Raw genomic sequence first — 25,763 nt, 5'->3', positions numbered from 1 at the left:
CTAATGACGCATTTCTCAGAACATGTCCCTATTAATAAGTGGCTGGTGACTATATTGTTGGATACCTGAAATTCACATATTACTTTGACTTTTATTCTCATTCAGATTTGTTTACTCAAGGCTGTCGTGATCTCTCTTCAGGTGGGTGTACTTTGGGGTAGGTAAACAATATTTAATGCCTATAGATACAAGTACTCTAATTAGTGTTGTTTCTCAGCAACATGATTACTATTAGTCATGCTAAGATTTGAATCAAATAGTATGGATGTTCTTTCTGCTTGCCATTCCTTCCAGGTAGCCCCAAGATTTTATGTATACAATGTACTGAGAAACATTTGTTTCAGAAGTGGTTCCAATGCAGAATACTTGGGTGAACCATTTTGGGAGCTCCAACCTTGGCACTGAGAGATACCGTATTACATAAATACAGCAAAGATGCCTTCAATGTGCAGCTATAGATCTGCCTTTGTTCGCTTTAAAAATAAATATCTGTGTGTAAATGAATAGTGTGAACCCACCATGTTAACAGTATTAAAAGATCAAATCACCCTAGCTGGTTTGGCTGTGGACAGAGCGTTGGCCTGTGGACTGAAGGGTCCTAGGTTTGATTCCCGGTCAGGACATATGCCTGAGTTGTGGGCTCGATTCCCAGTGGGGCATGTAGGAGGCAGCCAGCCGATCAATGAATCTCATCATTGAGGCTCCTATCTATATCTCCCTCTCCCTTCCTCACTGAAGTCAGTATAAAAGATCAAATCTACCCCAGATTCTTTTTGGACTAAAAATACAAGCTATTGAAGTACTAGTTTTAAAAGACCATTTATTAATTTTAAATATATACAATTCATGGATTAAAATATTTAATTTATTACCAATGGGTTATTTGTTGGGATTTTGTTTGGAAGGGGCTTCACCTGTTATCTTGACCACTTTTTTTCCCAATGAAAGAATTCCAGATTATCTTTCCTTTTACATTCTTTCTAGACACTTTGAACCAGTCACCTGGCTATCTTAAGAAATTGCAATGACAGCCTTGTGAACAGGCTTTCTAGTTAACCCATCTCTGAAAAGAAGGTCCCACGGACTTTACTAGCCACTGCCACATAACAGCTCCTAAATAACCTATCGTGAAAAGCACATTCCAATACAAATCACTGTGACACTGAGTGGCCACAAATGTATACCAATAGCATTCCAACAGAAAACTGTAAATGTGTAACAGTGATTAAATAACAAAGATCAACTGGTCATGGAATCTCTTCAAGAAATACAATAATGGGGAACATGGAGGCACAGCAAGAATTGTTATGAAGAACTTACCAAGACCAGCTATTTCCACTTAAAAACAAAAACAAACCCCTGGGGCCTCCAGGCTAAATAGTTCCTTTGTACACTATTTTGTTAGACCCCAAATAAAAACATCTTAAAGCCTCAAGAAAATTACTATAAATTACTCTATAACTTACATTTGCATGGTTTTTAAATGTTTGTAATGCTATTATTTTCACATGAAGATATAAAATATAAATACTGCCATGCATATCTTGTTGACATTTAAAACCACAAATAAATAACTTGAAATACTGTCTAGAGAAATTGTTCCTGCATACTTGTTAATTATGAAGACTCAAAATATTTTTATATAGTGTCATCAAACTGAAAGCTTCAACACAAGACTAACTGAATACCCTTAATTGATCTAAATTTAATGCTAGGGGAAAGAAAAAAAAAACAAAAAACAAAAAACCAAAACTGGAGTGCAAACACCTTTTTCACTGAAGGGTTTAATGGAAAACATTTGTGAACTAGTGGGATTCCTTCCCTGAGGCATGCTGGAAACATGGAAAGTGAAGTGAGAGAAACTGGGAATCCTTCCTCAGGCAACTTATCCTATTTCAGTTTTCCTGAAACATCTCGGGTTAAGACTTGTGATTACAAAGTGTTTATGAAAGTTCACCAGGTTCCTTATTAAAGCTGAAGTCACACACTAGAGACAGGTGGTCCGAAGGATAATTGAAGGATGGAAGCCGGCTGGCTCCAATCTGTTCTTCAGTGAGCAAATCCAGAGCTGACCTCACACTCAGAGAGTGTTTAGAATACCAGATATAGTCCAGGGTGTGCCGGTACTCCCCTGAGGTCCGGATCTTCCAGGAAGTATACGGAGGTTCTGACTGCCCATCTGGACTCAGCAGCTTGTAGGCGCTACTCAGGTTGAGGCTGGAGGAAGCAAAATGTTTGTAGACATCCTCTGTTGGCTCTGCATTGAAGTCCCCACAAACAATAAGGGGAATCTTGGCTCCTTGAGTGATGTTCTGCAGGTTCCGGAGAAGATCACAGCCTTGAGCTGATCGAAGCTGCTCCCAGCCAGATCGTGCTTTTAAGTGGGTGACAGCGATGCAGAACTGTCGACTGGACTCCTTGCACTCTAGGGTCTGTACAATGGCCACCTGGTTGGTTTTCAGTGCCATGGCCGTCAGCCTGATGTTGGTACTGTGGACTAACTTGAATCGGTTCTGGAGGAAAAACAAGGCACAGCCATCTGGTCCATTGTTATGTTCTACATCTAGACAAGGTGACAAGGGCTTGGGGAAAAATGTGCCTCGATAGCCCAGTCTGCTGAGGAGTGGTTGGAAGGTGTCAAAATAGTGGTCCACCTCTTGGAGACACAAGATGTCAGGCTGGTAGGCTAGGATTTCTTCTAGGATGAGACACTTCCGCTCTTCCCACTTGAGTGCTTCAACGGGGCACTGTACGAAGTTGTCTTTGCCTTCCCCAAGAGCTGAAATAAAAAAGCCAGTTGGTTGTCAGCTACTACAGAATCATGACTTTAAGTGCCTGGGAGTCTCCTTGGGTTTTTGATATGACTCAAGACCCTCCCAGTGCTTCCTCCTTCAGGTGCTGTGGGTGATTTTTCTCTGCCTAAACAGCATTAAGTTTTAGCTTTAAACAGTATTCTTTGCAGTTCCAGGGATCTAAACTATGTCAGATGAGATAGATATGTTTAACTTTATATACTAATTTCTACACTGACTATGAATGGGATACAGACACCACTCAGAATGAATGGGATCCTAAATAGGCAGCTTTTCCCACTTATGAACAGCTGGAAAAAAATGAATGATCCAAAGATTGGGAAGTCAGCAAGCATGCCCTATTCTGGGGGAGAAAAGGGCAAAAAAGCAGCCTTTGTTCCTTTTCCTTAAAATTTCAACTGCTACATGAGAGCTAACACTAGGGAAAGTTGATCAAGATGCAAATGGATGAGAATATGGCCATAAGACTGACAGGTTCAGCACCACCCACACAGCTCCCATCCCCTGTAGCAAGTTCCATATGTAACCCATTCAGGAGACTGAGTTTCTCCCTTGCAAATGCTATCTTGGTGCTGTGGACTGAAAGGTGGACACAAAAGTAATGAGGCTGACAAATGATGGGGTCCTTTAGATTTTGAAGTGCTGGGAAATAGACTTTCATTGTACTTGGATGGCCTACAAACATGGAAGGTAAGGAATACGTTTCGAGTTGCTGGATTTATTAGTGAAAACCAGAAGACTTCCTTTCCTAACTTGCCCTTCTGGGAGCTGACGCTGCCCCTGTCACCCCATCTTACACCTCCATTTGCCCACACCTCTTCCCTCCACGTGAGACATCAGTGAAGCAGCATGTGCAGAGGCAGAAAGGCAGTCACCACAAACTTAACTGCTCAGGAACAAAAGCATCAGGCTTACCTTGAGCGAGGATGTTCCACTGCATGACCCTTATAGGTGGGTGGCTACTGGGGCAATCTGTCTTCAGATCCACAAAGTCCCTCTGGAACCGGGGAGGTCGACTGTGCAGGACTGCCCTGCATTCCTCGAGGAGCTCTTTAGGATCAATGGGCTCCAGATGTTCTGGGTCAGGTGACTCCAAATATTCTGGGTGCTGGGAGGCAGCGCTGCTGTTCAGTGTCTTGGCAAGAGCACTATAGAGTCTGCTCGTGCCGTTTCCCATGGAACAGGCTGTAGGAAAGGAAAGGAAAGCACAATTACACACTCGGCTCCTTTTCCTGCCTCTCTTCAATTTCCACCCAGCTCAAGTAGAAGGGAAAGCTTTTACTGTCCATAGAAGTAGAGACCTTAATGCAGGGAAATGCTGCCATTGGCACAGGTAGATTAAAGGCGTTCCCAGGTCCTACCTTTCTACTGGGACAGGTCATTGAAAATACTATTAAAATTGGTCTCAGAACTGAGATAATTCTTACAAGGGAAAAATGCCTTGATCTTTATCGCTTCCTCTAACCTACCACTTGTCTCTATAACTTACAAACCCAGTCTTAGAAAAGCATAGCTGAAACAAAATCCCCATTCCTTTTTCTACAGAATTTCAAAAACTTGAAAACCAGTTTTGTAAAGAGGCAGATGTTAGGAAGCCCATGTTAATCCCGGAGAAGAGACTAGGTTAGAGCAGGCTGCTGCTCTAGCATGTAACCTACCCAGATCTCTCTGTTAGGAAAGAAATGGCTGGATAAACCCATATCTCATTTTGCTTAGATGTCAGCTTTTTGCAGAGCTCTGTGAACTACACTGAGAAGACAGTGGAAAATCTATTATCAATAGCCATATTTCTTTAAAAAAACACAACAGAAAAGGTATTGGAGGAGGGAAAGGGTCAAGAGACAGTTGCCCATATTTCCTGGGATCCTGGAGGGAGGAAGGGTGAGGAGACGTGCAGGCGGCATACTGCCTGTTGGGCATTTTCTAGTGCTTCCTTTTTAAATCACTAAGGAGACCAGAGCACGGCTTTCAGCTAATTAGCATGAGGGAAGCTGTACCTGTCACTTCACTTGTAAGCAATGATTGCTCTTTTGGAAGTCAACCATTCTTTCTGTTCACTATGGCATAAATTAGGGGCATGTTTTACTTGGAACCACTTCCAAATTTCTGTGTATGATGAATATTGGTATGGAGGAATTTGGATTTTCCTACCACATCCATATCTTTGCCTTCTTTTGAAAGACACAAAATTTTCTCTATGAAAATACATTGTTTAGCAGGATCTGATGGACTGTATCTGAAACTAGCTGTCAGTCAAATTCACGGTGACAGATCACAAAAGCAAATTCAAATATTTAGCACCAAATTTTTAAATATCAAGGTCAATAAAGCATGCCCTCTCATTCCTTTTCATCAACTCAAAGTAATTTTTTCCCCCAAGAAAACTAGATTAAAGCAAAGAAACACCCTAGTTTTCCCAGCATACATTTAAGTGTACATGCATCGGCAAGCAAGACTTCTTTCTCACACACGTGCACATGCACAGGTGGGCACATACACACCAGTTTTCAAACGAATTTGAATATGTTCTTTTTAATTAATCTGCTTGCCTGAGTACATGGGTCCAAAGAAGAGCTTTTTTTCTTGGCTGGCAGTACAACTTTGAAAATCTTTCTTCTGTACCTCCACTTTTTTAAACAGTTAAGAGTCCTACTAAATGTGGTCAGATCAGCATCACCTCAACTGTAGGTCAGTGTCACACGGGCCACAGCCAACTCACAGGGCACAGCGAAGTGCTTTAAATTTGAAGCAAAGAGCAATACCTGACATCTGTTAGAGAAGCTACCAGCTCATTGTAGCTCAGTTTCAACAGAATTGTTCTACATCATTTTGATGGCATCATATCTTTGCAAGCTGAGTTTTGGGGTGGTTAACTGTGATAAAAAGCAAGTAAGTGAAAAAGAGGGTAAGTGCCCAATAGGAGTGAGTTCATGGTTTGAGGAGTTATATGAAGCCAGAAAAACTACCCTGAACTACACTTACTTCTAGAAACTTAGAAAAAAACCTCAGATAAAAAGAATATGGAACAGAATAACATCTGTCCAGACAATGAAAGCATGCCAGAAAGATGTACCCAGAAAGCAAATCAAAACGTTATCCTATTGCAAAATGAATTGAAGGTCATTAAGAAAATGGTAACTGGCCTAAATCAGAATGGGAAAACCCAGAAATGAGATAAAGCATCAGAGAGATAGTGGCAAATATTATGTGGTTATTTTAAGACAATCCAAAACACACATGAATAACAGGAGTTATAGTAGCAAGAAATCCAATGCATGAAATGAAATAAACATTAAAAACTATAAATCAAAAACTTAAAGAGTACAAAGTTTCAACCATGCAGGATGAATTAAGTTGTGGAGTTCTAATATATAATATGGTGACTATAGTTAATAAAACTTTTATTTGCTCGAAATCTTGAACAGTAAATCTTAAGTGCTCACCACACACACACACAACACGATGTGAGAGGACAGATGTTAATTAGCATGATTGAGGTATCCATTTCACAATGTATACACATAGCAAAACATCGCATGGTATACCTTAAACATGTAATTTTTATTAATTATACCTCAATAAAACTGGAAAAAATGAATAAGAAAAAAATCAGGTTAAAATGTATCATGGATTTTTTTAAATCATCAATGCATAAAGCTTGGTTTTTGTCGCTCTGAGAAAAAGAAACTAAAAAAAAAAAAAAAAAAAAGAATACTTGAAACTACATATTAAAATAACATGCCACATACCTGAGAATATCAACCCAGAGTAACCAACACCAACTGGACTGTAAAGAAAAAGAGAAAAGTCCCTTGGACATATAGGCAAAACCAGCAAGTAACTTATAAGAAAAAAATATATGGCTCATCTATATGTGACTCAAGAATTTTCTATCCAGCAAAACCAATATTGACTCTAGCAGACCTTCTTGAGGGAATTACTAGAGCAGGGGTTGGCAAACTATAGCCAGAGTATTTCTGTGCAGTCCTCGAGCTAAGAATGGTTTTAAAGGTTGTTACACACACACTAGCCCACTGGAGATAAGTAAACATGCTAAACTTCCTGTCCTCGTGGAGCTTATGTTGTAGTTGGGGAAGACGAGATGACAGTTGGGGAGAAGTGCTATGGAGAAAAACAGAAAAGGCAAATGGAATGCTAGTGAGCAGGGAGCTGCTAACTTTTACAGGAAGCTCAATGAGGCCTCCCTGAAAGGTGAAGTGTGAGGTGGTGAGGAAATCAGTAAGTCTTACGTAGATACAGCATAAGAACACTTTGGGCAGAGGAAGAGCAAATGCAGAAGCCCCGAGAAAGGAGCATGCTTGGCAAGGCGACTGCAGTGACTTAGAGTGACCAGAAGATGAGGTCAGTGAGGACAGGGGAGCAGATTAAGGGCCTTCCTAAGGACTTCCTCTGAGATGGGAAACCGTGCAGAATTCTAGGCAGCAGAGAGAATCTGATTTACATGAAAAGCCTTACTGGTCAATGTGTTAAAAATACACTACAATGTCGGGAAATAAGGGCAGACATAGGAAACCTATTAGAGGACAGTTATAATCCAGGCAAGAGACACTGGTAGCTTGGACTAGTAATAGTCAAAGTGGTGGGATTCTGAGTAAATCGCAACTGGCAACAGAAACTTTTTTGATGACTTGGACATAGTCTATGAGAGGAGTCGTCAAAAGGCCTCCAAACTGCTGCCGGACAACTAGAGGGACAAAGTTGCCAATAATACCTGTTGGGTAGATTTGGTGAGTTTGCGGAAAACAAGTTTGGCAATTAGATATGACTGACGTTCAGGAGAGACGTGCAAACTGGAAACAAATGTCTGGGAGATGTTAGTGGACAGGACGCTAAAGTGAGTTTAGAGAAAAAAAGGGTCAGAGGATTGAGCTCTGGGCAGACTGGGGAAGTTGGGGTAGAAGTCTGCAAAAAATGGCATGGCCAGGGGAGGAGGAGAAAAGCAAGGCAAGTCTGATCTTCCTGGAGACAAAAAAGGGTCTCATCCATGAGTCGGTCATCTCCTGTGTCAGGTGCTACTGGACGGTATGAAGAAAACTAAGACTGAGAACAGACCTGGATTTCCAACACGGAAAACGCCAGTGACTTTACAGCCAACTTCTGGGATTTGGTGGCGTTGTGGGGAGATGAGGAAATAGTACAGACAGAAGTATTTTAAGGAAAATTTGCCCCAAAAGGAGAGAGATGTGGCTGGAGATGGAGGCAAGAGCATTCTGGATATTATTCTACCATTGTTTGTTGGCTGACGGGTGATGTAGGAGGAGAATCCACCGAAGCAGGACTCTGGCAGGATGTCCTAAGGATGCTGACAAATCCTCTCCCCCAAAGGCAACCAGAAACCTGGACAGAGCTGTCAAAACCAGCTGTTTCCGTGCCGTGGGTATGGACCACAGGCACGCAACAAACTGGGAAGCTCTTATTCCTCAAGGCCGGGAGCTTCAGGTCAGAACAGGGCTCCTCTGAGACATTCCGCCTCCCCCCGCCCCCCGCCGCCCTCCCTCCGCTCTGTGGCACTAGTTCAACTAGGGCAGCAAGGATATGGAATTAAGTTAAAATCTTCCCACAAAGAAAAGCCCAGGTTGTGGTGGCTTCACTGGCCAGTCTATCAAACATTTAAGTAAATAATACCAATCCTCCACAAACTCCTGGGCACTGCTTCCCATGCACAGCCACTTTGGAAGACAAGTTGGCAGTTTTTTTTTTTTTTAAATAATCTAAGCATAGATTTAATATATGGCCTAGAAGTCATGCACCTAAGTACTTACATAAGTGAACTGAAAAATTAGGTTCACGCAAATGTTTATAATCAGTTTTATTCATAATCGCCAAAATTTGAAGCAACCAAGATGCCCTTCACTGTGCAAACAGATAAACGACTGTGGTACACCCATACAATGCAATATATGCAGTGATAAAAAGAAACAAGCTGTTGACTTGCAGGATTCATCCATGCAACATGGGTGGATCTCAAATGCATTTCCGATATCAACCAGGACGTGCAGGGATCTTTAAGAGGGAATGCAGACTTTGACAAATGAATCAATTTCCAAGCTAGAAAATTAATAACTCAAAGTGAACACTATAAAGACTTCACATACTATTTTTACACTTTTAACATAGTACCAGGACTTAGGCCCACTTAGGAACTGCAATTTTGTAAGGCCATTTACTTAAAATTGAAAAGCTGAAGATTATGGGGAACCTTTCCCCCCCTCACCCATCCTAAGAATGATGCTGGTGACAAGTCACTGTCTCTCACCTGTTCTTAAAAATAACTAACTTTTTTCTTTTTAGGAGTATCAACCATTAAAAAAATTCGTTTCACACATAAACACATGTCCAATTGCAATATTTCAAGCCATTCCTTAAGTTTTTATGCCTTAATAGGGGTTGCTATTCAGGCCTTCAAAAAAAGGTTGTCAAAGGTTCAGAATAGCTCACCACCAAAAGCCTGAGGTGAGATAGCATAAATAATTCGAGTGGTAATATTAAGATGTTGAAAAATACAAAGTTTTGATAAAACCTCTGCTGAAATCTGGCACTCAGACTAGCTTCTAGTTCCAATTTTATGTGTGTCTGGATGCGGGTATTTTCTATTAGACCTCACAAGTTATCTGTGTGGTTTTTTTTTTGCCCAAAATTCCCCCCCCACCCCCCGCCCGCCATTGGGCCACTTCAGGAGAAAAAGTATCAGCCATCATTCTCTATGATATACATTATATAATTTATACAGGCAACAGGCAGATCAAGATAGCTTTATTTCTTATGCCTAGCTGTTCATGTAGCAACACCACTCCCCTCCCTTGCCATTGCCCAATTCCATGAGCACATTTCCCTATACATTGAGAACTGGATGCATTATTAACTCACTGCTACTTTACTTCATAGGAATAGAAAACTCTCCTTACCCTTATAATGGTCTTTAAAGATTTGCCAGCGATTATTTAGAATACATGTTACTCTCCGTATTGCCAATCACTACGTCTGGCGCAAAAGCAGACCACCAGAGTTTGGAAGCGACCAGGGATTGACGATTAGCATGCTGGATGGGAAAGAACCCTATCAGCTGACACCCAGACCGACTGGGCGCCCCCTCCAGGGGCCCCGCCCGCACCTAGAACTCACAGCGGAGGGACATCTGGCCACATAATGCTTCTGCAGTTGCCCAGCCATTGCTTATTCTCGAGCCTGCCCAAACCATTCAGTCCGTGAATCATTGCTCACCCTTAAATTGGAGCTTAGCCTCTTGACACCGGGGCTTGGCAAAACCGCGAGTTAAAAACCAAAAATTCAACACAAGTCAAGGTTATCTGGGTACACACCTGGGAAGCTGCGGAGCTGCCCAACCTCGGGCCCAAGGAAACCTCGGCCAGTCAAGTCCACACAAACTGTAAACGACAGACGTCACAGGAAGGCGCCGCCGAGAGCAGTCCTGTGCTGCCATCTAGTGGCCGCGTGCTGAACCACCTCAGCAAGGGCAGATGGCTCATTTCATTAGGCTGCTTAGAGTGGGTTCCTGAATAAATGTGGCCACCTTCAACATCAGTGAGTGAAAACACTCGCAAGATACCCACTGACATGAAAAAGCCTGGATACTGGATATGTGGTACCTTTACTTAAAGCTGATTGCAGAAATCAATAGATTCCTAGTCCCCCTGCCTGCACAGCTTTAAGGACCAAGCCCACGTCTTCCCTCTTACACCTGGCCTGCTTTTCTTAAATCGCTCTTAATATTTGAACTACAATTCCTGTCCTTGGCTCATTAGACTGTAAGCTCCACGAGGGCAGGGACGGTCTACCTTGCTTACCCAGCCAGGCTTTATTTTACGACTGAGTGTGAGGCTGTAAGACATTGATTCCTGGCTGGCTCCTAGAGACTGGATTCTAAGGGCCAACCTAGGAAGACGCTCTTTTCTGGGAAGGGTCAGATATTTTAGTCAGTGGCCAGTCTTCAAATGTCTGCTACTGAGTACTGGTGAGCGGGGGCAGGCCTGCCTGGAGCCCTCAGCAATGGGGCACGCTATGGGTGAAAGCCCGGTGGCTCGAGCTCCAGCTCTTCTCAGTAAGATCAGGCTACAGCAAGCATGTCAAACTCGCAGCCCGCGGGCCGCATGCCTCGTTTATTTGGCCCGTGTTAGCCTTTGAGTTTGACATGCTTAGGCTACAGTTTCAGAGGCAAAACATCCAAACACATGACTTGTTAGGCTGCCTCGCTTCCAATTCCGGTTCCTCCCTTCACCGATGGCATTCCCTGAACGACTTAGTTACTTCTCTGCGCCTCAGTTCCTTCACCTGGGGTGCGGTGAGGACCCAGTTCAATGAGCTATGCCCAGCACATCCTACTAAGTGTCAGCTAAAATGTTAGCCATTCTGTCCCATTTAGTGCAGCTCACTTTCTGGGGCTCAGGAGAAGGCTGTTATCATCAGACAGCCTACCATGTACCATACTACTTCCAGGCATTTTCATTCCTCTCCCCAGCAATCCAGCAAAGCTGGTCCTGATTCACCATTTCACAGGTATGGCGCCTAGGGCTCAGAGACTGCACAGTTTTCTCCAGATTGCATAACCAGTGAGGGCCTGGCACTGGAGAAGGCTACCTGCACCTTGGACTGCTCACCTGCATCTCTGCTGGTTCTGAGTTAGGACGACTGGGATGGAGCCTGGCCAGGGGCACACACGGGAGTAAACAGGTCGAATTCCACCGCCTCCTGTGGACGTCACTGCCATCCAGCACACCCACTGGCAGAGCACAAAGTGTACAAAGCAGCATAACACCCCGCGTGGCGCTGCTAGAGATATCAAGTGAAGGTCAGGACTCTCGACCTAACGTGTCTAAAAATACAAGCACCTGCACACAGCGACAATCCCAACGACCTTTCCTTGCTAGGCAGCAGTCACAGAACAGACAAGAAGTCCAAAGTGCTTTCCAGAGGAGGCTGAGCTGTACCTGCAGTCCTGCCAGATTCATCTAGAAAATATTACTCCTGAAGAAGAAATGTCTCCACAAAAATGGCCTCGATTAGAACGTTTATAGCTGGTGCTGCCGTCAGCTGGCTTGCCAATCATTTGCACAAACTGGGCTTTTCTAGCACAATGACACTGCAGGGAAGTATGAAGGAGAAGAAACCACAGGCTGCTGTGGGACAATGGCTGTCCACTCGAGCCTCAGGTCTATGTTAGGACCTGATGCCCACCACTAACATTCCTGGGACACTCAAGGAAATGGTCCATTTTTACAGGTGTAAATGGAAATATGAAAGCTAAAAGGAACGGTATAATATTTCATGACATGTGAAAATTGTATGAAACTAAGATTTCAGTGTCCATAATAAAGCCGACGTGTTATTTGTGACTGCTCCCACACTGCAATGGGAGTAACAGAGTGGAGGCAACAGAGAGGCATGGCCTAAAAGCCTGGAATATTTCCTAGCTACCAAAAATAAATTAAATATGGTTCTTCCAAAGGAAGCTTCTAGAAAAAAAATGCTGAGTCAACACAGACAAAGGGTGGGAGAAGCTGAGGGGCAACTGTTAGAACAGCTCATTCAAGAATGACAGTTGGGCCCTGGCTGGTTTTGCTCAGTGGATAGAGCATTGGCCTGCGGACCAAAGGGTCCCGGGTTCGATTCCGGTCAAGGGCATGTACCTTGGTTGCAAGTTCCTACCCCGCCTAGGACCTGGTCAAGGCTTGTGCAGGAGGCAACCAATAGATGTGTGTCTCTCACATCGATATTTCTCTCTGTCTTTCCTTCTCTCTTCCAGTTGCTCTAAAAATCAATGGGAAAATATCCTTGGGTGAGGATTAACAAAAAAACAAACAGCAACAAAAAAAGAATGACATTTGGCTCTGTGGTGAGGCTCGGTGCTTGAGCGTGGACCCATGCACCCAGAGGTCACTGGTTCAATTCCTGGTTAGGCCTCGGTTTGGCTCAGAGCGTTGGCCTGCAGATATAGGGTCTCAGGCTTAATTCCAGGCAAGGGCGCATGCCCAGGTTGAGGGCTCGATCCCCAATCGGGGGTGTGCAGGAGGCAGCAGATCAATGATTCTCTCTCATCACTGATGTTTCTATCTTTCTCCCTCTCTTCCTCTCTGAAATCAATAAAAATACACTTAAGAAAAAAAAGAAAACCTCACATAATAGACATTGATTCTGATGGAACTTCAGAACAAGAGTAAGAAAAGTCCTATAAGCTTATGAAGATAATCAATACATACTCACAAAGACATTTAAAGTTCTGAGGGAAAAGGTTTTTGGTAATGAGCAAGTGTTACTTGTGATCTAAAAAACTTTTTATTTAGGCGCTGGCTGGGTAGCTCAGTTGGTTAGAGTGTTACCCTAACACACCAAGGTTGTGGGTTTGATCCCTGGTTAAGGCACATACAAGACTCAACCAATGAATACATAAATCAGTGGAACAAACTGATGTTTCTCTCCCTGCCTCTCCCCCCTTTCTCTAAAATCAATAAATAAAACTTTTAAAAAAAATTAAAAATCATGATAGAAATTAACTGTAGAGTACACCTCAGCCAAATCTAGAAAATCTGATCTATAATTTGAAAGATGACATCTTCCTTCTCCATGATGGTTAACATCCATGACAGCAAAACATTGAGAGGAAACAGAAAACTATTATATTCAAGGTATCACTAGAATCTACAAGGCAATTTACTTTGCACTCTGCACAGGATGAGGCATGGTGAGTCACAAGCATATCTGCAGACTGGCAGCCAGCCTGCCCAAGTACTGGAAGTGCAGAGTTAGAGGAAAGGAAAGAAAAGGGAAAGGAAGACAGTGGGAGAGGGTGTGACAAGCCTAAGGCACTTCCCAGACATCTACCACAATAATTCATTTTTAAACTTTTATTGATTTTCAGAGAGAAAGGGAGAGGGAGAGATAGAAGCATCAATGATGAGAGAGAACCATTGATTGGCTGCCTCCTGCACACCCCCTACTGGGGATCGAGCCCACAACCCAGGCATGTGCCCTTGACCGGAATCGAACCCAGGACCTTTCAGTCCCCAGGCAGACGCTCTATCCACTGAGCCAAACCGGCTAGGGCTACTGCGATAATTCTTTCGTGTAATTTTGGCTACGGGTAACTTCTAGGCACTCACTTCAATGGACTTGTCATGAAAATAGGAAACTTCATTAGTAAGAAACTTCTAGCAGGCGTCTAAGCATTTAGTAAAACAAACATCCTCCCTGGCTACTCACCTGGGTTGTCAGTAAGTGCTGTCCACTGGGCTATTCATCACATGCTCAGGCCCCACTGGCAGACATGAAAACTCAGAAGATCCCAGTGGGGCTCATCCCTTTTTTTGATATGTAAGGAGAAAAAAAGGGCTTACAGAAACAGTCAAAGCTGATGGTAATAATTTTCTTTAGCTTTCTTTCCCCTGGGCACTCCTGCCCATCTCCCTGTCAATGAATTCACAGTGGCTGGTGTGTTCTCAAGTGCTGCTTTGACCACTGTAGTAGGGACAAGAGAGCAGCCAGCTAAGATTTCAATGGAGGCCTTACTCCTTCCTTGGGAAGTCATATTTCCCCTATTCTAAAAATAAATCCAAACTATTTTAACTGTTTTTCGCTAAAGTAGACGGTTCTACTATGGAGCCGAAACCTATGGATGTCATCTATCGAATTTCTATTTATTCAAGTGGTTATCAAGGTCCTATACATTCTGATTAGTGACTCCTCACAGCAAAGGCCTCCCTCCCTCCTTTTTCCAAGAAACCAGAATATAACCACCCCATGCACTCCTCTTTCAGTAGACATCACAGAAACCTCCATAATACTATATGTACCTACCTAGTCACTCCAAAAGTTGTACAGCTACACTGATCCACTGCCATTGTTAGGGGCAGAAGTAGAATACTGGGGGCTAACTATAGCTTTAAGAAATAATAATCATGTCTGTTAACCTCGATTGTTGTTCTAAATTAAAGAAAGCACATTCTAACCTGGCTGTGGAGTTGTACCTATAAATCAACCTTGGAATGCAGTCCATTCTCATTCAAGAACTACCTATCAGGACTCTTTGCCCCTCCCGCTGTGGGAGTCTGTGCTTGTTTCTCAATAAATCTCTACCTTTTACTACAAAAACAAAACAGAACAAAACAAGAAACTACCTATGATCATGGAAAGATTAATAACCTTGTTGCCCAAACAATGGAATCCCAACCCAGCCCACATTGCCTGCTTCCCCAGGCCAGTAATACCCATTTTGCTTATCCATTCTTATTCCTTTTGCCTACTTCCCCATGTAATCTTTGTTCTTGTAACCCTATAAGCAGATGGCTGATGGGGGAAAGGGACAAGACAAATGTTTACGAATGACCTACTCCTCTCTCACTCTGCTGGCAGTATTGGAATAAATGCTCATATGATTCAACCCTACCTCTGCTTCACTGGCTCAAGTAGTGACAGGCAGCCCAGACCCCTTGGTTGTCTGGTTTCACTCCCATAAATACACCTACGCTTTCCTTTTCTCAAAGCCTTTTTTTTTTTTTAAAGAAAATATTTTATTGATTTTTTACAGAGAGGAAGGGAGATGGATAGAGAGTTAGAAACTTTTGTTCAGGTAACTATTCTTCCTCCAGGGTCTCTTGAATTGTATTAGGCCCAAGCTTGGAGGATCTTAACACTTTCTCAGAATCCTCTCCCAGTTTCCTCAAACGTTCCAGGAATAAGTGCCTTTGGAAAGGAGGAGTGGGAGTTAACAGCACTGCTCACATACCTGTGACCTTCTTCAGGCACCTGGAGGTCTCCTCTCCTTCCTCTCACCAACTGGAAGCAAAGTTGTTTCCCCCAAATCCAGCCACTTTTTAGTCAATTACTCTTTTTGTCAATTGCTGCCACAATTAGTCATGAGACACCAGGTAATAGTTTACCATTTCAGTGTACTGTGTTCAATAGTACTGTATTCAAACTCTTACCATTGAATGTTACACGAAAACATACCTTAGTTCCCCCACATGGAAGGCAATTCATTTCTGTAGAAGCTTGATAATTACCAGCTTTCCCACTTCTTCCCTCTCCCCTAAGCAGTTTGCTCACAATTAAGGAACATACTAAATAAAGCTGTCTCCTCAAATGAGCTGTTATTTGCTTTTAAAATTGTACTAAGAAAAAAAGTAACCCATTCCAGTGGTGGAGAGGAGTAATTCGGTCGATGCTCCATTATCTGAGGAGGGGGCACCTGGAGGACAGCCCACAGATGACTCCTGACTGCATTTCCTCTGGGACAGTAACTGGCAACTGGTGCTTCCGTATGGGGGCTGCTGTCCTTTTATGAGAGAAGGTAGCAAAACAATGTCCCCTTTAAATTCTAATAGCCTAGCATTTGATGACTCCAAAGGGACTGTACTCATCTTTCCAGTGACCTCTGATTGCCAAGGGGCATAAGCTAGGGAGGAGCTGATCATGGAATGGGGTCAAGTGTTGGGACTTATTGCCCCCTACCTTACCCCCAAGACTCTGAAGAGAATAGCTTTTAGCTCCTTGAAGGTTTCTCTTGCCACATGTCTAAACTTTGGGGCATGTACACATAACTGGAGTTTTATTATGGTTGTTATTTTGTTAAGTGATATGGAACCTGGGGCCCAGCAATAACGATTCTGTTTAATAGATCCACAGGAGGCTTCGTGAACCTGCATGCGTCTGTGGTAGGCAGATAGACAGGGGCAGAGCAAGGACGATGGGCTCCTTAGAAGGTCACCAGGGACGCTGAACACCTAGCGATGAAGAAGAACTGGTGGAGCAGGCGTTGGAGATAGTTGGAGATATTCAAGACCTTGCCCTTAATACTTCCCTCCACCTCAGAATGGCAGGATTGGAAATAAGTATTGTTATTCAAGTCCTCACCCTAAGACCTCTCCACCCTAATGCCTCAGGTCATGCAGATCACACCAGGTGTTTTCTCCCCTGCACACGGTTGACCCAGGGGGCTAGAGGAAAGTAACTTCCACCCAAGGACAGAAGAGACAGGACAGGCCCTGGGAAGTCAGTTTGCAGAAGAAAGCAGTTAACTCCCCTCGAGGGTTTAAAAGGAGCCCTAGCCCACTCTGCAGGGCTGCAATTTCTATTTGAGTGTCTAGTTTGCCTGATAAATCTTATCTTCTCAGGGTTTGAGTCTTGGCTCTGAATTCTTTTCTTGGCCAGAACTCAAGTAAAGTACCGAGGTTGCTGAACCCAGGTTTGGTCTGACCGCACTGGTCAGAGACTTGGTACAACAGTTTTAAGAGCACCTAATGCTGGTTCTGAGGCTCTTTAGAAATATGTTGCAAGGCGCCTCTTCTCTCACCCTGCATCCATGCCTCACCCCACCCCCTCCTCCTGGCTCTTCCCCAAACAAAATGTTTCAATCTTTCAATAGTAACCATGCTTCAAGGCCCATCTCAAATGCACTCTCCCCCTTTTTTTCAGGGGAAAGCACAAACGCAGTCCCCCAGGTACTACAAATTATGCAGTCGAGTTTCCCACATACGGGGAAATCACATAGGCCAGCAAACCCAGAGCGCAATGAGTGAGCCTCAACCTGGAAAAGCCATCTTCATGATCAGGCAACACACTTCTTGAGCCTTAAAGATGGCCTTTGCTGCAAGGGACTTCCTTATCTCCCACACCCTCGTGCTATTTGTAAACCTTTATCTTAAAGTAAAAGGTGTTTAATCTCATTAGTTATTTCTTTTTGCAAATCTCATCTGTCTTACTGGGCAGTGAAACCTTAAAGGCAGACTAAGACTCACATTCTTTTACTTCCTGTAATAAAGCACCTACAGTGACTGAGACATTCATTCTAAACTTTTGGAAATGAATGAATGATGGAGCAACCAGTGAACCAATGTCCTGACAAGTAGATGATGGTAAAAGTACAAGAAACAGGAAGATTGCCTAGATTTTGTAGCAACTGTCTACAGTAGCTTGAGGGCCATAATAATTTCTTTCTATGTGAAACCAGGGTGTCTCAGAGGACTTTTTAAAAAAAGTTCATAAAACACATTCCCAATGTTCGGTGTGACCTGACCATGTTTTTCCTCAGCTAACAGCACAGCTATGTACATCCGTTATTACACAAGCTACCTGTTTCCAAGGTGGACCTACTGACTAACTCTCCCCTGAGGGGCTTAATGCTATGAGCCTGTACAGGAGACACCAACTGGTTTTCTGTTCCTCCTCCCACCCCAAACCTAGTAACGTTCCTCTTGAAAACTTCCAGCAAGGAAAACACTAACTTATGTGGTGCTACTTATTCTAACAGTTATTTCAGTGTGCCTAATTCTTACAGAACTGGGAAAAAATATGGAAGTTCACCCTTTCTAAAGAAGAATCTACTTTAGAGTCTCAGCTACCAGTGTAACATCTTGATTTTATAAGTATGCCTCAGCCGGTTAGTGTAGAATTATACCGCTTCACATTATTCTACATATTAGTGTGCCAATGGTTAGCTTTGTAATAAATTTGTGTCTCCTTTAGTAATTTTAGTTCTAGAAGCGCTTAAATAAATAAATATATAAATACAAATAAATGCCTCAGATAACATTTGCCAATAATCTGAATAGAGTTTCAAGTCTTGGCTTCAATCACATTTTGGATTATCACTTTCATTAATTAAAGAAAGTCACATTGAACATATTCTTCCAGTTTATCCTTAAATGATTCCAAAACTTTTGGAAATGTACGTATTTATAATGCAGGGTGGGCAACATAACGTCTCAAACAGCAACAGCCTAACTTGAGCACAACCAAAATACACTTTTTAGTGAGAAACTTACTCATTTTAAAAGTATGATTAAATTGTTTGTATTTTGTGGCCACAGAGATGTGTCCTCAGGAAGAAACCGAGGTGGCAAAAAAAGAGGAAAAATCCTAGGTATGTGGTGTTTTAAAACTGGCTCATGGAGAAGGCATCACCTTTACAAGATCTTAACCCAGATATAGAGAACACAGATGACGTATCAGGAGCGGAAGGCTCAAAAAAAAATCCAAAAAAATGTAAAGCGAGTCATTGTGTGTTACAATACATTGATACACTTATAAAAACACACAAACAAACAGAACATCGAGGCCCTGCAAGCCACAGGGTCAAATAAGTGTAACTTTCAATTATTACTTTTTTTGCATAAAATTTCCATAATTCGCGGAATAAGAAATAAAACCAACACAAATCATTTTCGGCTCAGCAAGGGGGGAATTAAAGGAAGGTCCAGGCGAGAAATACTGAAGCCACGGCACTCAAAGATCAAACACAATGAACCCGAACACAACGTTCCGGATGCAAACCCCAGGCAAGGGGAAGAGGAGAGCGGGAGAGGACGCCTTCCCGGCCTGCCCCGCCGCCCGCCGCCCGCCGCCCGCCGCCCGCCGCCCGCCGCCCGCCGCCCGCCGCCCGCTCCCATTCATTCCGCGCGGCCGCAGGCGGCGAACTCCGCCCGGGACCGCTGGCCACTCACCTGTTCGCGGACACAGCGTCGCCGCGCCCGAGGCAGCCACCAGGAGCCGGGGGGACGCGGGTCGAGGGGCGGCCGCCCGCGGGGACAGCTGCCCGCGCGGGCCGGGGCCGGGCCGGCGGCGCAGGCCGGTCGCGTCCCTGTGCAACAGGGCGGAGCAGAGCCGCCGCGGGCTCTGATACATGCCGGGCGCCGCTGCCACCACCGCCGCGGCCCCTCGCACGACCGAGGAGCGGAGCACGGCCGAGACCGGCGGGTGAACAGACTCTCAGATCGTCCCTGGGAAGGGACGCTCAGAGCCGGGGAAAGTCCTGGACAGGCGAGCCCGAGGGAGAGGCTGGAGCGCGGCTGCAGCTACGGCGGCGACGCCGGTGGCACTGTTGAGTGTGGACTGCGAGACCTGGAGGTAACCGGTGAGCCGGCACGCTGACAAAGAGGGCGCTACCAAGTGGAACCCGGGGGGAGAATGCATGGGGCGAACCCAGGCGCGACCAGGCCATATTCCAAGAATCGGGATAATTTTATTTTTAAAGGAAACATATTATCATCTAATTGTGGAGAGGAGGCTGTATGAGGCCTAAGGATGTCTAAGACATCCGATGGAGCGGTTTTAAAGAAATGAGCCTCCCCTCCAGATGGCTGGAATGGAAGCGCCCACAGGCTGGGAGTCCCCAGGCAGTTCCAGGGCGGGGCTCTGGGACACGTGTGTGTCGAGTAGAAGACCGCATCCGTGTGTGCGTGTAAGCGTATGTGTGAATACAACAAAGGGCGTACGCTTCCTACTCTTTTGGCGGAATATGTTACGTTCAACGACATTGAGCACAATAAAGCACCTACTGTGCGTGGGCGATCAATACAATAGTGTCCCTTTCCCCAAGGTTGCTTTACTCAGGCGGAGGGCAGAAGATCTTGAGAAATCAGACCATAATGCTTTACAAGGCAGATAAAGATCGGTACCACAAGTTGTCATAAATTTGGCGATAGGGGTTATAACGGGCCTGGAGTTCCCAGGAGGTTTATGAGAACAATTGGCATTGGGCCATACCGTGTAAGTCTAGAATTTACACGTGTGGAAGTTTGGGGGAGGGAAGAGTGGTGGTGATTTATATGTGAAGAAAGGAAATAAGCACAAAGCCCTGGGTGTATTTGGGGAAACAACTCTCCCTTTTAGTTATGCAGGATGGAAGCTAAGGAGTAAGAGAACAGATGCTTGGGCAGGTTACACTGTGGAAGGCAGAGATTATAATAGACTCAATTTGGTAGGAAACGGTGAGCTGCTGTGTTTTGTGAGTTGGGCAAGGATGTGATTAAGGCCCTGCTTTAATGGAGGTCACGTATCTCTGGCACATGTAAAGAAAGGGTAGACCAGCTGAGATGAAAGATATTCTAGACTTGCTTCTTGTACTAGAGGAGAATGGATGGAAGGAACATCTCAGGTCCCGCAGGAAATGATGACTAACCAGGAATGGAAGTGGGGTGAGGGAGAGGGTGCCCAAGACTGGACACCTCTCTGAATTACTTATGAGCTACAAACATTTTCTTGTTGGTTATCCCATAATTTTGCTGATTCTCCTATTTATTTTCAGACCTGGGTTATATGGAAAGTGACTTCACAGGGTGACCTGATCATAAATTACTAACTAGGCAGGTCATTGTGGATAGTCACACCCCAGGCACATAACTTTAAGAGGGTTACCTTTGCCTTAAGCAAGCTCTGCTCATTTTTTTCTGTGCATCTAGGTTAATACATCTTTGCAATAAATTGTAACCACCCTTAAGAGAGCGCATAATCTTATTAACTATCCTGTAATTCTATCCCCGCTTTGCTTTTCCCCACCTCCATAATTTCAAATACATAAAAGAAACTGTTCATCTCCGGAGTATTTGCAATCTTCCTCCCCAGCTTATGTCATCGGTTTGGTTCAAATAAACTCTTATAAAATTCTCTGCAGGTTCAGACCTTCTTACGTCAACATATCTAGTGCCCAGAAGGTATGGATTAGTCAGCAGGCACAAGATTACAGCTCCTGAAAGGCAAGCTCGTTGGCAAGTCAATAAACCCTCTTAATCTCAGTTTCCTTATTTATAAAACAGGTAGAATCAGACCTTAGTCGTTAGAGATAAAAGGCAATAATAAAAAGGGCCATAAAAGTGTTTTGCATACCTCACGTTTTATTGGGATTCGCAATATAAATTGAAAGCAAGACCCTCCAAAAGCAAAAACATTAGGACTTGCTTTACTGCAGTGGGTTGAAACAAACTGCAATATCTCCGAGGTATGCCTGAATAACAAAAGGTTAAGTTAGAATCTAAGTGATGGGTTATATGTTTGGAAATATTTATAAAAAAGTGTTGGGGGAAAAGTGAAGGAAAAATTAAAGTACCATTCAAATATAAACTGTCATTATTAAAAGGGACTCAAAGAGCATGCCATCCTGGAAGTAGTATTGTGTTTTATTATATACTAGAGGCCCAGTGGAGGAATTCATGTATGGGTGGGGTCCAGCCGGCCTTGCCCCAATCAGGGTGGATCGGGACTGGGCCTGTTGGGAGGAGGAGATGGTGGGAGATTGGCCTGCTGGCCTGCCCTGATTGGGGCCAGTCAGGGCCATACTGGCTGGGGGAAGGGGCCCCGAGGTTGGCCGGCCGGCCCCACCCCCTGATTGGGCTGGTTCGCTGGCCACAGTGGGTATCATAGAGACAGGTCATTATGGTCGTTATGGCCATTATGATTGCTGGCTTTTTATATATAGATTAAAGCAATCAGAAAAATATGAGTTAAAACTGAATCACCTCAAAAATTTATTCAGTGGCTATTTGTGTAGTACATGTTATGTCCCAGGCTCTACATAAGAACATACAAAAATGAATTGAATGAAATCCTTTCACAGTTTAATGGGTGAGGCACAAATTCTTATAGTCTATATATATGAAAGGCTAATATGCTAAGTGTCCCTCCAACCGTCCAACTAGTTGCTATGATGCGCACTGACTAGCAGGGGGCAGACATGCAATGCAGGAGTTGCAGTGATGCACACTGGCCATTTACAAAGAAATGGCATCGTGGACCTGGCACCAACAAAGCAAAACTCAGTTTCCCCCAAGTGGGACACAGGCCCTGCCACCACCCTGGAGTCACACCCCACCAAATTTCAGCCAATGCTGCTGAGACCCTATGGCGCAAAATGTGGCCCACAGCCCAGCCCACCCTGGAAATGGTTGCTGTGGGCGCCAGGTAATGACATCATGTAGCAAAGCCTGGCTTCCTCTCCTAGCAACTAGCCTCCTTGGAGTTTCTTCAGCCCAGGAACACGACTTGCTTTATAGCCAGGTGCAAACATTTTACACTTGAACCAAATGTCTGTGAAGCATTTTCCCATGCCTCATCTCATTTGATCCTCACAGAAGTCCTGGAATAGGTAGGTAGGAGACTCAGTAGAATACTATTTTCTTTTCATTATCTGGAAAATGGAGATTTAGGAAGTTTAGAAACTTGACCTGACCTAAAAGAAGTAAGAAATGGTGGACCTTGAAAATGACTTCAAGTTTTCTCACTGCACAGAATATAGTCAAACACTGCTACAATTAAATATTTTACCCTTTGTTCTCCCTACGTGATCTACAATAATAATCTGCTTTGTGTTAGTATTTACTGCTGTGTTGCTGACAATTACCTGAAAGAGAAGTTGGCATGCTTCACTGGGCTGGAAAAGTTTAGCTAAATCAGAAAGCAGGTCTAATTAAGCAAGGTTATTCTCTATATATAAAAGGCTAAGTTGACTAGCACATGGGAGATACATATAAAGCTCTTGCTGGCGCCAATCACACTCGTGTGTTTTGATCTGTCATTGTCGATCATGAATTTGGTTGACACTTCTATTATAGAGAAAGGGCGAATAACGATATTAAAATATTTCTTCTAATTAATTTCCTTTCACTGTGCATGTAACTGTGTACTAGGCCACTAGTATCTGATAAATATAGAATCATGATACAAGGAAACAGATCAGGAAATGCCTACTTGCCAGGAGAAGCTTTTTGAACAAGGTGACATCCAAGCAGAAAGGTAGGAGGCAGAGAGAACAGCAAGGCAAAGAAAGGAGGGATGTTCTAGGAACAGTGAGTGCCACCACACCTGATAAGGTTTGAGTGCAGGGCGCCCAGAAGGGAGGGGGTAGATGAGTTGGAAGCTGTGGGCAAGAAGGAACACATGAATGGTTTTCAGATGAGTTTGCACTTGATTCTGAGGGTTCTGGGAACCTTTGAAAGACTAAGCAGAGCATGGCTGGCGTGGCTCAGTGGTTGAGCATCGAACTGTGAACCAGGAGGTCTCGGTTTGATTCCTGGTCAGGGCACATGCCTGGGTGTGGGCTTGATCCTTAATAGGGGGCATGCAGGAGGCAGCTCATCGATGATTCTCTCTCATCATTGATGCTTCTATCTCTCTCTCCCTCTTCTTTCCTCTATGGAATCAATAAACATATATTAAAAAAAGAAAAGAAAAGAAACCCACCCGGGGATTCTGGTGCATGTTCCCCTTCGTCCCTCAGCGCTGCCTCTCAAACAAATGAATTGGGGTCAGTGAAAGCGGACATGAAATGGGCTTAAGAACTATGAAGGAAGGAGACAGAAACCACAGGCTTGAGAAACAGATGAAGTCCAAGGGAGTGAGGATAGGACTGTATAGGGATGGCTTGGTGACTGGTGGATAATAGTACCAAACAAGGGAAACGGTTGGAGACGCCTCTGTCAGAGGAGGACCCTGATTAAGAGTGAAACATATGATTGCAATGTGCCCCTGGGACACCCAGGCGGAGTCGCTTTGTAGGCAAATGAAACTATGAACCTGGGATTCACAGCAGGGTCAGGGCCACCTTTTTTTTTTTTTTTAAATATATTTTATTGATTTTTTACAGAGAGGAAGGGAGAGGGAGAGAGAGCTAGAAACATCGATGAGAGAGAAACATCGATCAGCTGCCTCCCGCACACCTCCCACTGGGGATGTGCCTGCAACCAAGGTACATGCCCTTGACCGGAATCAAACCCGGGACCCTTCAGTCCGCAGGCCGACGCTCTATCCACTGAGCCAAACCGGTGTGGGCTCAGGGCCACCTTTAAGAGTTCAGTAGTTGCAGCTGTGGATAACTAGATCACCCACAAAAAGTCGGAGATAAGAAAAGTGTGAAGGTTGAAATTCCTGTGGGAAAGAGACCAGAGACCTGGTCTGAGAAGGAAAACAAGGAGAGACTGGTGTCTTAGAAGTAAGGGATGGGTTTTCAGAAGGGTTTAACGGTGATGTATGTATGCTCCAAGAGGTCAAGGTGGGGACTGAATCCTTTGGCGTTAATAATAGAAGATGGCTTTCAGGTGAAAATGATGCAGGGATTTAGAAGTTCAAATTGGTAGTTACAGAATAGTCACGGGGATGTAAGTACAGCATAGGGAATATGGTCAATAACATTGTAATAACTATGTATGCTGCCAGGCGGGTTCTAGATTTATCAGACTGATCACTTCGTAAGTTATATAACTATCTAATTACATGGTTATACATCTGAAACTAATATAGTATGGCACGTCAACTGTAATTTAAAAAAAATATTTTTTAAAAAAAGGTGGCGCCCTAGCTGGTTTGGCTCAGTGGATAGATAGTCAGCCTGCGGACTGAAGGGTCCCAGGTTTGATTCCGGTCAAGGGCATGTACCTTGGTTGCGGGCACATCCCCAGTGGGGGGTGTGCAGGAGGCAGCTGATCGATGTTTCTCTCTCATCGATGTTTCTAGCTTTCTATCCCTCTCCCTTCCTCTCTGTAAAAAATCAATAAAATATGTTAAAAAAAAAAAGAAAAAGAAAAGAAAAAAAAAATTCAACTAAATACATTTGAAGATCTAATTGGTGTCAAGAAACCCAGCAGCATCCCATCTAACAACTAGGAGGGCGCTCTGAGGGGTTCTACAAAATGGAAAGCTTTTATAGGAGGAAGGGAGCGATTAGGAAAGAAAGGGTTATTCTGGGGTCTGGATATCTTTTCTTTAAGGGAAGAGAAAGGGAAGGGCTTTATCAAGCAGATTGCCTCTTCTTTCTGTGGGGGATGGAGCGGGCCCGTGTGACAGATAGATTACCTTACTGTTGCTTGACCAGAAAATTCCAAACTGGTTGGTTAAGATTGCATTCTGGGAGAGGTCGAAACTGCAATTAGATCAGGTATTAAGTCTAGGTGTGATGGGCTTTTAGCACCAATGATGCCATTTTGGGGCTCTGGGTTTCCTGAAACTTCCAAACCTGTAGAGAATTTTTGTGAGTTTAACTGAGCCAAACTGACAACATGTGCTGGGGAGCAAGATCTCAAATGCTCCTGAAAATAACAGTTTTGTAGCTTCTTTTATTTGAAATTAAGGAAGAGACATAAGGAAGATTACAGGAAGGAGGGAGAAAGTAAAACAGGGATTGGATTTCGGGGAGTTAAGATTCCGTGCTCTCTT

The 25,763-nt window shown here is 43.9% G+C and overlaps 1 protein-coding gene across 6 annotated transcripts; it reads right to left on the bottom strand.

Annotated features, from left to right (window-relative positions):
• Positions 1 to 800: 800 nt before the first annotated feature.
• Positions 801 to 19,677, bottom strand: NOCT (nocturnin). Of its 6 annotated transcripts, none has more exons than XM_080671562.1 (4): positions 19,286 to 19,670; positions 6,563 to 6,600; positions 3,729 to 3,998; positions 801 to 2,779 (listed from the first exon to the last, which is right to left on the bottom strand). In XM_080671562.1, exons 3-4 carry the CDS (start codon positions 3,988 to 3,990, stop codon positions 1,944 to 1,946), a joined length of 1,098 nt encoding a protein of 365 aa, XP_080527688.1. In that variant the 5' UTR covers positions 3,991 to 3,998; positions 6,563 to 6,600; positions 19,286 to 19,670; the 3' UTR covers positions 801 to 1,943. The 6 variants fall into 6 exon arrangements, with proteins under 6 accessions (XP_080527688.1, XP_080527692.1, XP_080527689.1 ...); XM_080671566.1 differs by lacking the exon at positions 19,286 to 19,670 and adding an exon at positions 10,154 to 10,224; XM_080671563.1 differs by lacking the exon at positions 19,286 to 19,670 and adding an exon at positions 10,056 to 10,214.
• Positions 19,678 to 25,763: the final 6,086 nt, after the last annotated feature.

This window comes from Plecotus auritus (assembly GCF_963455305.1).
Source record: "Plecotus auritus genome assembly, chromosome: 6".
In the NCBI taxonomy this organism is placed as follows: Eukaryota; Metazoa; Chordata; class Mammalia; order Chiroptera; family Vespertilionidae; genus Plecotus; species Plecotus auritus.
The sequence above is the reverse complement of the archived record's forward strand: the minus strand, read 5'-3'. Positions and strand labels throughout refer to the sequence as shown.

Excerpts from the sequence above, each read along its gene's own strand:
- NOCT (XM_080671561.1), bottom strand. The coding sequence starts at position 19,466 with ATGTATCAGAGCCCGCGGCGGCTCTGCTCCGCCCTGTTGCACAGGGAC. Across the intron at positions 3,999-19,285 it reads GACGCTGTGTCCGCGAACAG|CCTGTTCCATGGGAAACGGC; the intron begins GTGAGTGGCCAG and ends CCTTTCCTACAG. Across the intron at positions 2,780-3,728 it reads GTGGAACATCCTCGCTCAAG|CTCTTGGGGAAGGCAAAGAC; the intron begins GTAAGCCTGATG and ends TTTTTATTTCAG.